The 17,195-nt window shown below is 48.0% G+C and overlaps 1 protein-coding gene and 1 long non-coding RNA gene across 2 annotated transcripts in view; both read left to right on the top strand.

Annotated features, from left to right (window-relative positions):
* LOC105418326 (collagen alpha-1(XIII) chain-like) overlaps window positions 1-12,512 on the top strand; it is a 68,968-nt gene extending 56,456 nt beyond the window's left edge. Inside the window, exons 9-16 of the mRNA XM_029831983.1 lie at window positions 1,183-1,209; window positions 1,324-1,350; window positions 3,544-3,570; window positions 3,657-3,683; window positions 3,948-3,974; window positions 4,961-5,032; window positions 10,113-10,202; window positions 12,399-12,512. Coding sequence (XP_029687843.1) covers window positions 1,183-1,209; window positions 1,324-1,350; window positions 3,544-3,570; window positions 3,657-3,683; window positions 3,948-3,974; window positions 4,961-5,032; window positions 10,113-10,202; window positions 12,399-12,512 — 411 coding nt within the window. The remainder of the gene's footprint in view (window positions 1-1,182; window positions 1,210-1,323; window positions 1,351-3,543; window positions 3,571-3,656; window positions 3,684-3,947; window positions 3,975-4,960; window positions 5,033-10,112; window positions 10,203-12,398) is intronic.
* A 21-nt stretch (window positions 12,513-12,533) lies between these two features.
* Window positions 12,534-13,298, top strand: LOC115248353 (uncharacterized). Its single transcript, XR_003887252.1, has 3 exons — window positions 12,534-12,551; window positions 12,933-12,959; window positions 13,137-13,298. It is a non-coding gene; the product is annotated as an uncharacterized lncRNA (long non-coding RNA).
* The last annotated feature ends 3,897 nt before the right edge of the window (window positions 13,299-17,195 follow it).

Below are 17,195 nucleotides of genomic sequence, written 5' to 3'. Positions count from 1 at the left end.
ACAACACTGCAATAACATAATACTGGGACATCCATTCATTCAGTTCATCCATTCATTCAGTTCATTTATTTACATTTCTACAGTTTTATATTTTATATTTATATTCTATTTTTAATTTATTCTATTTTATTTCTTATTTTATTCTATTTTTATTATCTTTAATAGGTATGGTGGTGGGTAATTTTGTACAGTGCTGTACGTTTTTTTGGAGATGCTAATTTCCCTGATGGACACCCCCTAAAGGGATCAATGAAGTACTCTGAATCTGAATCTGAATCTGAAAAGCCATACTCAGTTGTACCTCCAAACAAGAGTCATCAACCCCTCTACCACAGACTGGAAAAATCTTCCTAACTAAGCTCAACCCTAGTCTTCAGGCAGTTACCGGTGAGAGGCTTTTAATCACAGAACCCAGTGGGGCTGGAAAGCACCTGCTATGCAGCCACTTCCAGGGAACCCCTGGACGTGAACCTAAGCATATAGCTCTACTCACTTTCACCACCACAGGTTCCCTACACAGAACCCATGGGATAAACCTACCAGGGGGTGAGACTCCAAAAACACCTACCCAGAAAAACTCACCGGTCTTCTGAAAAAATTTGAACACAAAAACTTAATCAAAACTAAGCACTGACACCATCACCCAAAGTGTATTCCTCCCTCTAAATCAAATCCTTTCCCTAGTCGATTGGACGAGCCCCCATTTTGTCATGAACCACCTCAGGGCTCAGACAAATTAGGGAGAAGACACGTGATGGATTTTAGAAAAAAGGGAATTTACTGATTGATCATGCAAAACAACAAACCAAAGCAGAACACCCAAGCAGTCCTGGAGGGAGCCAAGCAAGAGCCTGACTGCCCAGACTGTGGAGCATTTATAGCCCTCACAGCTGATCAGTCCAGGTGAGCTGGATCGCCCCTTAGCAGCACTTGGCCCCCCCACTGCCTGCAGAAGGGAGGAGGCAACAGGCAGGAGAGGCAGGCAGAGAAGACACAGCCAGGGTCGTCACACTAGAACCAACAGTTTTGATTTTAAAATAATGATAAATGTGTCTTGTTTTCCTTCTGAATAACCTGAATGGGTTCAATCTCTAGACTTGATGTAACGTCACACTTTGTGCTCCTCATTGTTCCTTTAATATTTGAAGAGGTTTCATTCATGCTTCTCTTCCTTTATTCCAGGGTCCAATTGGGTTGGATGGGAAACCGGTGAGTTTATTGGTTTCTTTTAAAATATGAAATAATATAATTCATCAACTTGTTGTCTTGGTTTGATCATATTTGTTAAGAGAAGTTGTGCTTACTATGATCTTTTTCACACAGGGTCACAATGGAGCCAAGGGAGACGTGGTGAGAGTTTCAGTTTGCATACACAGATTTAGAGTAGCATAGCTATTAGTAGCATAGCTATCAGTAGCATAGCTATCAGCATCACCACCTGTTGTGTTAGACCTGCCTGACAATATACACTGATATACATTGTGGGGATGGTTCACAGTACCTTCAGAAACCCACATACACAGGCCAGAGATAGCATGATTAACAGGCCAAGCGTGAGTGTTCCTGGTCCTGGCTCTTCCTGGTCTGCAGAGGTCAGTATCTAGTGGGCAGTGGTGACCCCGTGAGGGTCGTGGTGACCCCATGAGGGTCGTGGTGACCCCGTGAGGGTCGTGGTGACCCCGTGAGGGTCGTTGCGGCTCAGTCCAACAGGCCACCTGCTGTAGCTCAGACTGCTGAAGAACTTCATGCTGGTTCTGACAGCATGGTGTCAGCATAGCTCAGTTTGTTGCCTAGAGGACCAGTCAACGGATCAGTGGTGATCATGTCCACCTCCAAAAGGGCTAAGTTGAGCATCAGAACTGAACCACAGAACAATGGAAGGGAACAGCCTGGTCCAATTAATCCCGTCTGCTCTTACATCACGTCAAAGACCGGGTGCTTGTGTGGCACTTATCTGTGGAACACACAACACTGCAATGCACCATGGGAAGAAGGGCTGCTTTGGCAGGAACATGGAGGACTGACATCATGTCCCCATGTTGCCTGATGGTGTCCCACCAGCTCCATCTCAGGGTGCTCTGGGCTGGTCAGTACTGGGTGGACTGCTGGTGTCCCACAGGGCCCTCTACTCAGCTTCTGGACTGCTGGTGTCCCACAGGGCCCTCTACTCATCTTATGGACTGCTGGTGTCCCACTGGGCCCTCTACTCAGCTTCTGGACTGCTGGTGTCCCACAGGGCCCTCTACTCATCTTATGGACTGCTGGTGTCCCACAGGGCCCTCTGCTCAGCTTATGGACTGCTGGTGTCCCACTGGGCCCTCTACTCTGCTTCTGGACTGCTGGTGTCCCACAGGGCCCTCTACTCAGCTTCTGGACTGCTGGTGTCCCACAGGGCCCTCTACTCAGCTTCTGGACTGCTGGTGTCCCACTGGGCCCTCTACTCAGCTTCTGGACTGCTGGTGTCCCACAGGGCCCTCTACTCATCTTATGGACTGCTGGTGTCCCACTGGGCCCTCTGCTCAGCTTATGGACTGCTGGTGTCCCACTGGGCCCTCTACTCTGCTTCTGGACTGCTGGTGTCCCACAGGGCCCTCTACTCAGCTTCTGGACTGCTGGTGTCCCACTGGGCCCTCTGCTCAGCTTATGGACTGCTGGTGTCCCACTGGGCCCTCTACTCTGCTTCTGGACTGCTGGTGTCCCACTGGGCCCTCTGCTCAGCTTATGGACTGCTGGTGTCCCACTGGGCCCTCTACTCAACTTCTGGACTGCTGGTGTCCCACAGGGCTCTCTACTCATCTTATGGACTGCTGGTGTCCCACTGGGCCCTCTACTCTGCTTCTGGACTGCTGGTGTCCCACAGGGCCCTCTACTCATCTTATGGACTGCTGGTGTCCCACTGGGCCCTCTGCTCAGCTTCTGGACTGCTGGTGTCCCACTGGGCCCTCTACTCAACTTCTGGACTGCTGGTGTCCCACAGGGCCCTCTACTCAGCTTCTGGACTGCTGGTGTCCCACAGGGCCCTCTACTCTGCTTCTGGACTGCTGGTGTCCCACTGGGCCCTCTACTCATCTTATGGACTGCTGGTGTCCCACAGGGCCCTCTACTCTGCTTCTGGACTGCTGGTGTCCCACTGGGCCCTCTACTCATCTTATGGACTGCTGGTGTCCCACTGGGCCCTCTACTCATCTTATGGACTGCTGGTGTCCCACTGGGCCCTCTACTCATCTTATGGACTGCTGGTGTCCCACAGGGCCCTCTACTCTGCTTCTGGACTGCTGGTGTCCCACAGGGCCCTCTACTCTGCTTATGGACTGCTGGTGTCCCACTGGGCCCTTTGCTCAGCTTCTGGATCAGTTCCTGAGCTCTGACAGCTCCAGAAGCCCCTCACACACTGACTGGATGTCAGCCTGAGTGTCAGTGTCGGTAGTTTGAGGAGACTCTTGTAACTGTTGACATATTGTCACTAATTTGGATGGTTCCATCGATGAATGGTCAACCACTAAAACCATCACAGCATCTAATTACTGGTGTGTTTCCATTTAGGGTGAGCGAGGCCCTAAAGGACTCCCAGTAAGTTCCTGAAACTTGAGATTGTGATTACAGCCTGCATCTTTGTGAGATGTCTGCATCACCACTGGGCTTCTTTTGCCTTCTAGGGGGAACCTGGACCCAAGGGGGAGAAGGTGAGACATGAGGCTATCACCCAGAGGCTAAGGCTAAGGCTAAGGCTAAGGCTAAGGCTAAGGCTAAGGCTATCCCATAGTGCCTCTGCACTGTAGACGTATCACATAATGTGAGACCCACGTTTAACCCACAAGTCAAATGATCATATTTAAAATGTCTAAACAGCTCTTTCATTCCAGAAACAATTGTGATGCTAACCCCCCCCCCCCCCCCCCCCCCAAGCAAAAACAGGTTCCTTTTTTATTTTTGTCTTCTTTCTCCAGGGAATATGTGGAGACTATACACACAGGGTAAGAAACACACACACACACACACACACTAAGTTCTACCAGTTTCTCAGGAACATGAATTTTATCTAAATCCGATGGCATCATTGAATCATTGATCATATACCATAATATTGATCATTGAATCATTGATCATATACTATAATATTGATCATTGAATCATTGAATCAGTGCTGTGATCTTTGGGCAGAACCTTTCACAGATCCAAATGTAAGATGCACCCAGCGATGCTGGAGGTCAGCAGACCACTGCTGGTGGTGTGACCAGCAGGTTTTAGGGTTTGGCCAGTTGGGAGCATGTAAGGCGTCTCCCACTGGGCCTCTGGAGGTGATAAGAGGTTCCCGGGGGCCGGACCCCCAACAAGCACAAGTGGCAATTGAAGGAAGAAACCTTGAGCAGGACCCCCTGCTGATAGCAGGCTGAGAAGAGAGGGAGGAGAATGTGGGAGGACAGGAAGAAGAGACAGAAAATCAGTCTCAAGGTGCAAAATAAGTGTCTTTATTTGATAAGGAACCAGTGTTGTTGAAGCTAAGGAACCGTTTCCAGCGTTGTGGAAGCTCAGCCGGCTTTGATTTGGAAGCTTCTTGTCCCACCAGTGTGACTCCATTTTAATGTCTTCAGCAGTTAGCGTATAAGCTCAGGGTGGAGCACACCCGCTGACCATTGGTGGAGATAAAAGCTTTGATCAGCCATGTCTGGAACATATTCTTGCATTTCAGTGGAATATGTACGGTAATAATTCAACAATTCGATTCTTTCCATCAATGCCATAAATGCCCACTGAGCCTCCCGGGGCCTTAAGGCCGCTTCCAAAGGTGGATTCATTTCAAGGACTTGGTAAATGACGCCCCCACCACATAAAGTCTACATTTTCTAACCGTCCTGTCGCTGACTGAAAGGAGCAGCTTCTTTTTGTAATCAAATCGTTGGACATGGACCCCGGACTTGTGAGCAGCACTAACTGAGACGAGCTCTTCCCTGGTGTGCAGGGCCTCTTTGTGCAGGATCTGCCCCTGAAAACCCTGGCTGCCTTGCGCTCCAGTCAGGCTCTGACGTTGAAGGTTTGTGGGTGCCTAAAAACACCCGGTCGAGAACCCAGCAGGGGTGTCAGCAAGTCACTGCCGCAAAGAGAGGTCCTGGCCTGTCCGAGCCCCAACACCTCTGTCCCAGTCCCAACAAAGACCGTCTGACGTTCTGATGCTAAAATCCCAAAAGCTAGCTGGCAACAAGGAGGGACGTGCAGCACACTTGCCAACTTTGACTGTCCTGACTTATATTGACCAATACACATTGTATATATTTCCATGATATAGATGAGCTTACAATGGCTATTATAAAGACTTTATTAGACTTAATTATCCATTAAATGGACTTTTAAATGCAAGTCGGAAGGGTTTTACTTCCAACGGCCCCTATTTGACATCGTACATATCTACATTATACAATATATGGAAATATATATACTATGTGCAAAGGAGTTAGGGACCAGGGCTCATGTCTGTCAGTGAGGGACCAGGGCTCATGTCTGTCAGTGAGGGACCAGGGCTCATGTCTGTCAGTGAGGGACAGGGCTCATGTCTGTCAGTTAGGGACAGGGCTCATGTCTGTCAGTTAGGGACCAGGGCTCATGTCTGTCAGTGAGGGACCAGGGCTCATGTCTGTCAGTGAGGGACCAGGGCTCATGTCTGTCAGTGAGGGACCAGGGCTCATGTCTGTCAGTGAGGGACCAGGGCTCATGTCTGTCAGTGAGGGACCAGGGCTCATGTCTGTCAGTTAGGGACCAGGGCTCATGTCTGTCAGTTAGGGACCAGGGCTCATGTCTGTCAGTGAGGGACCAGGGCTCATGTCTCTCAGTGAGGGACCAGGGCTCATGTCTGTCAGTGAGGGACCAGGGCTCATGTCTGTCAGTTAGGGACCAGGGCTCATGTCTGTCAGTGAGGGACCAGGGCTCATGTCTCTCAGTGAGGGACCAGGGCTCATGTCTGTCAGTGAGGGACCAGGGCTCATGTCTGTCAGTTAGGGACCAGGGCTCATGTCTGTCAGTGAGGGACCAGGGCTCATGTCTGTCAGTTAGGGACCAGGGCTCATGTCTGTCAGTTAGGGACCAGGGCTCATGTCTGTCAGTGAGGGACCAGCTAGGGACCAGTTAGGGACCAGTTAGGGACCAGTGAGGGACCAGTGAGGGACCAGTTAGGGACCAGTGAGGGACCAGTGAGGGACCAGTTAGGGACCAGCTAGGGACCAGTGAGGGACCAGTTAGGGACCAGTGAGGGACCAGCTAGGGACCAGTGAGGGACCAGTTAGGGACCAGTGAGGGACCAGCTAGGGACCAGTGAGGGACCAGTGAGGGACCAGTGAGGGACCAGTGAGGGACCAGTGAGGGACCAGCTAGGGACCAGTGAGGGACCAGTGAGGGACCAGTGAGGGACCAGTTAGGGACCAGTCAGGGACCAGTCAGGGACCAGTGAGGGACCAGTTAGGGACCAGCTAGGGACCAGTGAGGGACCAGCTAGGGACCATTGAGGGACCAGTGAGGGACCAGTTAGGGACCAGTTAGGGACCAGTTAGGGACCAGTGAGGGACCAGCTAGGGACCAGTGAGGGACCAGTTAGGGACCAGTGAGGGACCAGTGAGGGACCAGCTAGGGACCAGTGAGGGGCCAGTTAGGGACCAGTGAGGGACCAGTGAGGGACCAGCTAGGGACCAGTGAGGGGCCAGTTAGGGACCAGTGAGGGACCAGTGAGGGACCAGCTAGGGACCAGTTAGGGACCAGTGAGGGACCAGTGAGGGACCAGCGAGGGACCAGTGAGGGACCAGTTAGGGACCAGTGAGGGACCAGCGAGGGACCAGTGAGGGACCAGCGAGGGACCAGTGAGGGACCAGTGAGGGACCAGCGAGGGACCAGTGAGGGACCAGTTAGGGACCAGTTAGGGACCAGTGAGGGACCAGCTAGGGACCAGTGAGGGACCAGCTAGGGACCAGTGAGGGACCAGTTAGGGACCAGCTAGGGACCAGTGAGGGACCAGTTAGGGACCAGCTAGGGACCAGTGAGGGACCAGTTAGGGACCAGTGAGGGACCAGCTAGGGACCAGTGAGGGACCAGCTAGGGACCAGTGAGGGACCAGTTAGGGACCAGCTAGGGACCAGTGAGGGACCAGCTAGGGACCAGTGAGGGACCAGTGAGGGACCAGTTAGGGACCAGTTAGGGACCAGTGAGGGACCAGCTAGGGACCAGTGAGGGACCAGTGAGGGACCAGCTAGGGACCAGTGAGGGACCAGTGAGGGACCAGCTAGGGACCAGTGAGGGACCAGTTAGGGACCAGCTAGGGACCAGTGAGGGACCAGCTAGGGACCAGTGAGGGACCAGTGAGGGACCAGTTAGGGACCAGTTAGGGACCAGTGAGGGACCAGCTAGGGACCAGTGAGGGACCAGTGAGGGACCAGCTAGGGACCAGTGAGGGACCAGTGAGGGACCAGTTAGGGACCAGTGAGGGACCAGTTAGGGACCAGCTAGGGACCAGTGAGGGACCAGCTAGGGACCAGTGAGGGACCAGTGAGGGACCAGCTAGGGACCAGTGAGGGACCAGTTAGGGACCAGCTAGGGACCAGTTAGGGACCAGTGAGGGACCAGCTAGGGACCAGTGAGGGACCAGTTAGGGACCAGCTAGGGACCAGCTAGGGACCAGTGAGGGACCAGTTAGGGACCAGGGCTCATGTCTAGCTCCCTAACCTGCATCGTGCTGCTCGTCCCAACAGAAGCGGCGTATTGTGCAGCCGTGTGTCGGACAGTTGGCCACAGTAAGTCTGACGTGTCCTCTTACTGTACCACTCTTTGTGGCAAGACTGGCACCCACCTCTGCTCCACTGCATTCTAGGGGCCTGATTTGAGCCTTCTGGGGGGGCATTGATGCACACAAGTCATTAACACGGTAGGTGTGAGCAACAGAATGGGGCAGGATGGGATCGGAATGTTTCATTGTTATCATTTTAGAGTCAAACCATGCTGTGCATCAACCACCCCCCTGGGCTCCAGGCCCTTAGTCTGTTTTTCTGGTGCCTCTTTTTCATTCCAACCTTGTATCCTCTGCCTTCCCGTTTCCTTGCCTCTCACTCACATGTTCTATTTCTATTTTTCCTCCATATCCCCACTTTCTGCCTTCATTCTCCTGGTTTTTCCTTTCTCTGGCCTCCTGGTGACCTTTCCCGTGCTTTGTGACTGCCCATGTCAGATGTTGCCCATCACCGTGCGCAACATGCCCTCAATAAGCCCTCTAATCCTAAAACGCCTCAAGGTACAACCCTCTTTGCCCCCACAACAAACCTGTGGATGCCAACCGCTGCCACCCTCAACAACAACGGCCGAGCTTTTCTGCCACGCTGCTTAAATGCATCTATTGGCTGCTATAGCTAGCATTAGCACTTCGGTTGACGTTCTCATTGGGACCAACTGAGACACAGTATAAATGCTAAACATTCAGATTTAGGGTTGATTCCATCTGAAATATAGATAAATTCATTAAAACAGAATTTCTCTAGCCCAAAATAATAGCTCCCTAACTTTAAATGTGTCAGCTTTCAAACTAGTTTGAACAACCCCCGAGACACACACACACACACCCACACACACACCTGTTATTTTTATGTTTGGATTATCTGTCTCCCTCTCCTGGCAGTAATTTCTATTTTATAAATAATCTAGAATCATTTTTCCGATCATCATTTGTTATTTTATTATCATGGGAATTAATTCACTTTTAGTTCTTACATATTTCTGTAGAACACTGAAATTAGTAAACTAGTTTTTCATCCAAATTAAATGCATATAGTGAAAGGTTAATTCTCCTGGGTGCTTTGACCACAGCGGCTAAACATGCTAAAACATGCTAAAACATTTGAAATGAATTCATGGTTGGCTTTGTTGGCATCTGCTGCGTTTTCTTTCCGTAACTGAAGTTGGATGCCTGCTCTGCTCCAGAACTCTGCTCAGATATCAGGGTTCAGCTGCCTCATATTCATTGCTGGGGTATAATGTGGTCAATTCATGGTGGAAAACAGGTTTTCCTTCTACATCGCCAGCATCTTGAAGTGCAATAATTGATCACCCTCTGGCATAAAGTATAAAAATCGGTTGGATTGTCTCCACTAGTTTTTACAAAAACAAAGATAAAGTATCCCAAAATGAAATGTGGTCATGAAGTTCACGTCAAACTTCCACGCATGTATCCACCTGACCATCTGAGCCTTTTCTACAATATCAAATAAATGAAATACCAACAGAATCTTTTTTTAAAGTTTGTTTTTTCTTTATTTTGGCTCATAATCACAAGAATAAGAGTGAAGTGATTGTGGCTTCTCCAGCATTCTGCCCCTAGAGGAGGCTCTGCCCTCTTTATGCTCGCTAAACTACATCTTCTTATCAGTAATTAGAATAAAAAGATCTGAAATATTGCTCACAGCTAATTAAGAGAAGCCCCGGGAATCTTTGTCAAAATTGATTTAAAATAATATAAAAACGAGTTGACAGTCGGGAGCCTCTGACAATCTGAAATACTGAAAAATAACCAAAAAATGAAGAATCGAGAGAATCATTCAAATACTTTTGTACCGAAGCCACATTTTGTGAATATGAAATTCATCTAATTCATCTCCATTACTGTAAGTGTCCCGGCTGCCCTCTCATTTACTGAGGTGATTGTTCCTCTCATACTGGTGCTCATCAGGCTCTGCAGCTTCTCTTAGTGTAGCCCCTCAACAGTATTAGCTAACACTTATAGATGGCACCATTCAACCACGGGAATCTAGCCACACGATCACTTAGGAGAGCAGTTGGTCCTTGCTAAACCCCTGCTGCTAACCCCTGCTGCTAACCCTGCTGCTAACCCTTGCTGCTAACCCTTGCTGCTAACCCCTGCTGCTAACCCTTGCTGCTAACCCCTGCTGCTAACCCTTGCTGCTAACCCTTGCTGCTAACCCCTGCTGCTAACCCTTGCGGCTAACCCCTGCTGCTAACCCCTGCTGCTAACCCTCGTCTCTGAACATCCCCTTCTGCACGTCTTTGCGGTGTGCTTGTTGTGCTTAGCATGTTCAGTGTGGTGAGATCCACAGCAACATGGCTGGTTGTAACTCAAGGTCTTTCAGCAGGGTGAGCCTGGAGCACAAGGACCCCCAGGACTTCCAGGGCCACCTGGACCCCCTGGAACCCCAGGTCTGAATGGAGCTAGCGGTTCACCTGTGAGTCCACTTTTTATCATGAAAATGTGAAAGCAGGATCAATTTCACGAACATTACCTGCAACTCTGCCCTGTTAAAACCAAATCTCATGACTATAACTGATGGTCCCTGAAGCAGAGGGACAAGGAACATTGCATGGGATATCACATGCTCGCGTGGCCTGCCCAGAAACCTCTCTGGTGATGTGTGTGAGGGCCGCTTGCACATAGAAATTCTTGTTGCCACAGTCGTTATTTAGTTTAGTCGCCACTCTTCAAAAACCGACTGCATGGCCAGATAGCCGAGCGTTGGACCTCATTTCTCTCCTTCATAGTCAGAACATTTCATCCCCTTTCAGTCAATTTAGTCAGTACAACACATATTATATGGGTTGGGTTAGGGTTAGGGATGGGTTAGGGTTAGGGTTAGGGTTAGGGATGGGTTAGGGTTAGGGATTGGGTTAGGGTTAGGGTTGGGTTAGGGTTAGGGTTAGGGTTAGGGTTAGGGTTAGGGATGGGTTAGGGTTAGGGTTGGGTTAGGGTTAGGGTTAGGGATGGGTTAGGGTTGGGTTAGGGTTAGGGATGGGTTAGGGTTAGGGATGGGTTAGGGTTGGGTTAGGGTTGGGTTAGGGTTAGGGTTAGGGATGGGTTAGGGTTAGGGTTAGGGATGGGTTAGGGTTAGGGTTAGGGTTAGGGTTAAGGATGGGTTAGGGTTAGGGTTAGGGTTAGGGTTAGGGTTGGGTTAGGGTTAGGGTTAGAGGAAACCATGACCCAGCGGGGTGACAGAGGCCTGAGAGGTGATCATGGTTCTGGACCCCGGCAGCCTCGGTCTATAGCAGCACAGCTTAGATGTGACCTAATGATTAGATAATTATTTCTATATGATTATATATAATTATTATATAACCTAATGGTATTGACGACCCCCTAAGTATGATAATCTGTCTGTCTATGATAGTAACTGGAACTACAGAATTAGTAACAATAAGCTTTTTCAAAGAGGAAGGTTTGAAGTCTGATCTTAAAGTAGCGATGGAGTCAGCCTCCCGTACCTGGACAGGGAGCTGGTTCCATAGCAGGGGGGCCTGGACAGGGAGCTGGTTCCATAGCAGCGGGGCCTGGACAGGGAGCTGGTTCCATAGCAGGGGGGCCTGGTAGCTAAATTCTCGGCCCCCCATTCTACTCCTAGAGACTCTGGGGACCACAAGTAGACCAGCATTCTGAGAGCGGAGCGGTCTATTGGGCTGGTAAGGTGTCACTAGCTCCTCCAGGTAGGATGGAGCTAGGCCTCTGAGGACCTTGTAGGTCAGGAGAAGTGTTTAAAAAATTATTCTAAATTTAACGGGCAGCCAATGAAGCGACGCCAGTCCAGGAGTCATGTGATCTCTGTGGTCAATACCTGATTGACACAGAGAGACTAGATGTTAATGAGATACCATCTAGAGTGATCATGTGATCTAATCTGTCCCTGAGAGGTTCAGGACCAAACACCATGACCTCAGTTTTTCCTGGGTTAAGGAGGAGGACATTTGAAGACATCCAGGACTTTATGTCTTTAAGACAGGTCTGGAGCTTCACTAACTTCTCTGTCTCCTCTGGTTTCATGGATAAATAAAGCTGAGTGTCATCAGCATAACAATGAACATTTATCCCATGCTGCCGAATAATGTTCCCTAAGGGAAGCATGTACAAGGTGAAGAGGATTGGTCCAAGTACAGAACTTTGAGGAACTCCATGGCTAACCCTACTGTATGAGGAGGGAACACCATGGCTAACCCTACTGTATGAGGAGGGAACACCATGGACATGAGCAAACTGGTATCTATCAGATAAATATGATCTAAACCAGTCTAGTGCTGTCCCTTTAATCCCAATCACATGTTCCAGTCTCTGTAACAGGATGCTGTGATCAACTGGATCAAAAGCAGCACTGAGGTCCAGCAGAACCAGCATAGAGACCAGTCCATGATTCCAATATCTGAGATCATTTTGACAATGCTGTGATCTAAAACCTGAATGAAACATCTCAACCAGCTTCTTCCTCTGCAAAATATTCTCGATTGAGTGTGTTGGGATGGAAGCTAAAAGACACATGGTAGATTTAGATCTTTGAATCAAAGATGACATCATGGAAATATTCAGGTTTTACCTGAGGATCCACTCACGATTGCATTGAGTATTTAGTGGAAAATATAACGCAACCTCTCTTTTCATTTAGGGTAAACCTGGTGAACCAGGAAAGCCGGGAAAAAGACTCAAGAGTAAGCTCATATCTGAGGTTTTTATAGAGTTCCAAACCTTTTTCCATAAGACACCTTTTTTTTTACATTAACCTTTTCCTTTGTTCCTTCAGCTTTTACCAGGACTGAAGGTAAATGCATTTCCTCACGAGTCCATACAGTTATTTCAAATGACATTTAGGTTGAGACAAAAAGGCTCCATGAATCACAGACGAGGTCTGGTAAATCCTAATTTGATGTGAAGCTCTGCCACATCAGTCTCACATAATTCCATGTTTAATAATATTTTTCAAATTGCAACAAGAAGATACTCTTGTTATTTCAAGATGACATGGCTTCGCATATTACATGGTTTTCACATTCAAATAAAATAAATGTGAAACGATAGAAAAGAATGTGCTAACCCTGACCCTAACCCTAACCCCTACCCTTACCCTGAACCCTGACCCTGACCCTAACCACCCTAACTCTAACACTAACCCTAACTCTAACCCAATGTTTTATCTGTGCAGGGTGAGCCAGGTGTTCCGGGACCAAAGGTGAGATCATGTTTATCCGGTAAACTTTGGAATGCATGTCAACCATGCTAGCAGCTGATACATGAAGAAGCTGTTTGTTAGTTAGCCAGTATATGAACACAATATGCAGTCAGTAAGTCCAACCCTTTTAAATCAACAGCTGACAAATTTGTAACACGTCTGTTCTGGTCTCTGCAGGGTGATCGTGGGGATATCGGCCCATCTGGTCCTGAGGGCCCAAAGGTACTGTTTGAACTTCTTATTTTCGGAGTGGCTCATCTCTCTTCAGGTCCTGAGAATCCAGTCTTCAAAGATTTTTTTCTTTCTTTCCATTAGCAAGACTTCAAAGGAGTTTAATTTTTTTAAAGATAGTTCTGCATTTCAGGGCCTTTAAACGTGGGCTGAGGTCAGGACATGGGGAGAAAAGGTCTTGGAGTTTCACAACCTTTCTCGTAGCTCTTGTCCTTCTTTGGTACTGCGGATTGGCCGGATGGTAAAAAGCAGAATTGAAAGCATGGTCAAGCAGTGTTAAAGCTTTCTTTCAAAGCTACTACATTTTCTTGTCCTGGGGTTTTTTGATCCTGAAATAAGCCATTTTTTTTTATTCTCTGCAATTTTGATCGGTAAATGAAATAGACCTGAAAAACGAGCATTTTCATTGAGAATGAGACACAGAAAAAGGTTCCTTTAGTTTAAAGCTTTTCTCCAGCTGTAGCTGATGGATGAACCTTGTTGCTTCTAGATGATTGCCTTGTAAACTTCAAGTTTCTTCCATCTTACTTAGCTTTTAAAGATCAGGCCAGAAGTTCGTCCCTCTTTCGTTGTTTATCAGTACATTCAATTACTGAATTTAAGGTCACAAAGAAGATGGAGGGCCTTTTTGTAACTAGCAGACAGTCTTTCCAGGCTAAATGGTAGCTATCTGTTTACAAGAATACCACTTCCTTTCTAGTCTTCACACTTTGTGCGTGAGGGTCCTAATGTGGTGGCACACCTCCTCTTAGTTTAACGTTTTATGAAAAGTACTTTGAGCTTGACTCACCTGAAACTAGGTCACAACAAACGACCTCCTTATTGGTTACCGTTGAATGCTTTGAGCCAATCACTGCTCTCCTTCCACATGGTCACCCATGATAGGAGGACCCATAAGTCACCTCCAGAAATGTTCCTGATCCTCTCTGCAGGATGTTGATGCTGCTTCTCTGGTGTAACGTTTTCAGTGACTGTAGTAAATAACAAGCACTTTTATACAGTAATTAATGCATTATTACATCTATTTAAACTCTTCCGATTTCAGGATTGATCATCTGTTTTGAATATACGCAACAATTAACAAGGATATTTTGAAGCAAAAAAAGCAAGGGTTAGGGTTAGGGGTTAGGGTTAGGGGTTAGGGTTCGGGGGTTAGGGTTAGGGGTTAGAGTTAGGGGTTAGAGTTAGGGGTTAGGATTAGAGTTAGGGTTAGGGTTAGGGGTTAGAGTTAGGGGTTAGGATTAGAGTTAGGGTTAGGGTTAGGGGTTAGAGTTAGGGGGTTAGGGTTAGTGTTAGGGGTAGGGTTCGGGGGTGTAGGGGTTAGGGGTTAGAGTTAGGGGTTAGGTTAGGGTTAGGGGTTAGAGTTAGGGGGTTCGGGTTAGCGTTAGAGTTAGGGGGTTAGAGTTAGGGGTTAGGGTTCGGGTTAGAGTTAGGGGTTAGAGTTAGGGGTTAGGATTAGAGTTAGGGTAGGGTTAGGGGTTAGAGTTAGGGGGTTAGGGTTAGTGTTAGGGGTTAGGGTTCGGGGGTTAGGGTTAGGGGGTTAGAGTTAGGGGTTAGAGTTAGGGGTTAGGATTAAGGTTAGGGGTTTAGAGTTAGGGGGTTCGGGTTAGAGTTAGGGGTTAGGGTTAGGGGTTAGAGTTAGGGGGTTAGGGTTAGTGTTAGAGTTAGGGGGTTTAGGGGTTAGTGTTAGCGGTTAGGGGTTAGGGTTCGGGGGTTAGGGTTAGGGGTTAGAGTTAGGGGTAGAGTTAGGGGTTTAGGATTAGAGTTAGGGTTAGGGGTTAGATTTAGGGGGTTAGGGTTAGCGTTAGAGTTAGGGGGTTAGAGTTAGGGGTTAGGGTTCGGGTTAGAGTTAGGGGTTAGGGTTAGGGGTTAGAGTTAGGGGGTTAGGGTTAGCGTTAGAGTTAGGGGGTTAGAGTTAGGGGTTAGGGTTCGGGTTAGAGTTAGGGGTTAGGGTTAGGGGTTAGAGTTAGGGGGTTAGGGTTAGCGTTAGAGTTAGGGGGTTAGAGTTAGGGGTTAAGGTTCGGGTTAGAGTAGGGGTTAGGGTTAGAGTTAGGGGTTAGGTTAGCGTTAGAGTTAGGGGGTTAGAGTTAGGGGTTAGGGTTAGGGTTAATGTTAGGGGTTAGGGTTAGAGGGTTAGGGTTAGAGGGTTAGGGATAGAGTTAGGGGGTTAGGGTTAGGGGGTTAGAGTTAGGGGTTAGGGTTAGGTGTTAGGGTTAGGATTAGGGTTAGAGTTAGGGGTTAGGGTTAGAGTTAGGGGGTTAGGGTTAGAGTTAGGGAGTTAGGGGTTAGGTGTTAGGGTTTAGGAATTAGGATTAGGGTTAGAGTTAGGGGTTAGGGGTTAGGAGAGTTAGAGTTAGGGGTTAGGGGTTAGGGGTTAGAGTTAGGGGGTTAGGGTTAGCGTTAGAGTTAGGGGGTTAGGGTTAGTGTTAGCGGTTAGGGGTTAGGGTTCGGGGGTTAGGGTTAGGGGTTAGAGTTAGGGTTAGAGTTAGGGGTTAGGGTTGGGTTAGGGGTTAGATTTAGGGGGTTAGGGTTAGCGTTAGAGTTAGGGGTTAGAGTTAGGGGTTAGGTTCGGGTTAGAGTTAGGGGTTAGGGTTAGGGGTTAGAGTTAGGGGGTTTAGGGTTAGCGTTAGAGTTAGGGGGTTAGAGTTAGGGGTTTAAGGTTCGGGTTAGAGTTAGGGGTTAGGGTTAGGGGTTAGAGTTAGAGGGGGTTAGGGTTAGCGTTAGAGTTAGGGGTTAGAGTTAGGGTTAGGGTTAGGGTTAATGTTAGGGGTTAGGGTTAGAGGGTTAGGGTTAGAGGGTTAGGGATAGAGTTAGGGGGTTAGGGTTAGGGGGTTAGAGTTAGGGGTTAGGGTTAGGTGTTAGGGTTAGGATTAGGGTTCGAGTCCACAACACGACAGCACAAATGAATCTGATGAAAATGTCTGAAAAGAAAGGGAGCTGATAGACTTTACAAAAGAATGTTGTCAGTGACTCCAACAGTAGGGTTGAGTCTAGCATCAACAGCAAGGGTGGCATGGTCACAACCATTATGGGAGCCTGCTTTCCCAATCAAGCTCACAAATGACAGAGATGGGAAGAGCAGGAGGTCAAAAGCAGAAAACCTCAAGAAAAGTGTTTTTTTTCTTTTTTGTGTCCAAAGCAACCCTCAAGCTGGAAATGCTTTTATCAAAGGAGAAAGTACTTTTGCAGGCTGATCCTTAAACATGTTGGAACAACAAAGGAACTGAGAAAATCGGATCAACTGTTACTGTACTCATACGCATCATCTCAGAGGACTTGAAGTCTGTCATGTTCTGTATATACTTTGTATTGAACTGCTGAAAAAACGATGCTCCAAGTTCTCAGCAGGCATTAGAAACCAGGAAGGAGATACAATTCCGTTAGATGTTAACGTCTGTGCTCCACACCACATCTTCTATGAAGCTCTGGTAGAAAACAGTAGAAACAGCTCTCCCTTTACTTGAGGGAAGTGAGAGCAGCAACAGATGAGAGGAGCCTAATGATACACTTCAGAGAGGGACTGAGACAATGTCACTTAAATTCCCCCTAAAGATAGAGAAAATGAGTTGCCCAGCTGAGAAGATCTTAAAAAACCTACCTGAAAGTAGATATTACATCGTGGCTTTAAGTGAAAGAAAACCCTAAAACTCGAGGATTTTCTTTCTCCCAACATGAGGACATAATACATGAATATTGTCCTTGTTATTATTGGTGGCTGCAGGGGTGTGATCATCACCCTGTTGGGATGCCAACACCACAAACTAGACCCAAAGAGCAGAACTGACTCACAAGGCAGTTTCAAGCTTCAAGAAAAAAAATGAAGGGAAAACAAAAGCTGGAAGGTTACCGAGGCTCGAGGCTGATGGAGGCTCGACAGAACGGATATCCCAGAGCCAAGTGCTGTCCTGGTGTGGTACACAATGATCTGCTGATGAGTGGATGAAGAAAGCATGGTGTCCAAGAGAATTAGCTAAGATGAGCTCCAGGTTTGAGAGGAGGGTTAGG

Source organism: Takifugu rubripes, unplaced genomic scaffold, assembly GCF_901000725.2.
Source record: "Takifugu rubripes unplaced genomic scaffold, fTakRub1.2, whole genome shotgun sequence".
Classification (NCBI taxonomy): domain Eukaryota; kingdom Metazoa; phylum Chordata; class Actinopteri; order Tetraodontiformes; family Tetraodontidae; genus Takifugu; species Takifugu rubripes.
Note: the sequence above shows the minus strand (reverse complement) of the source record. Positions and strands in the feature narration are given on the sequence as shown.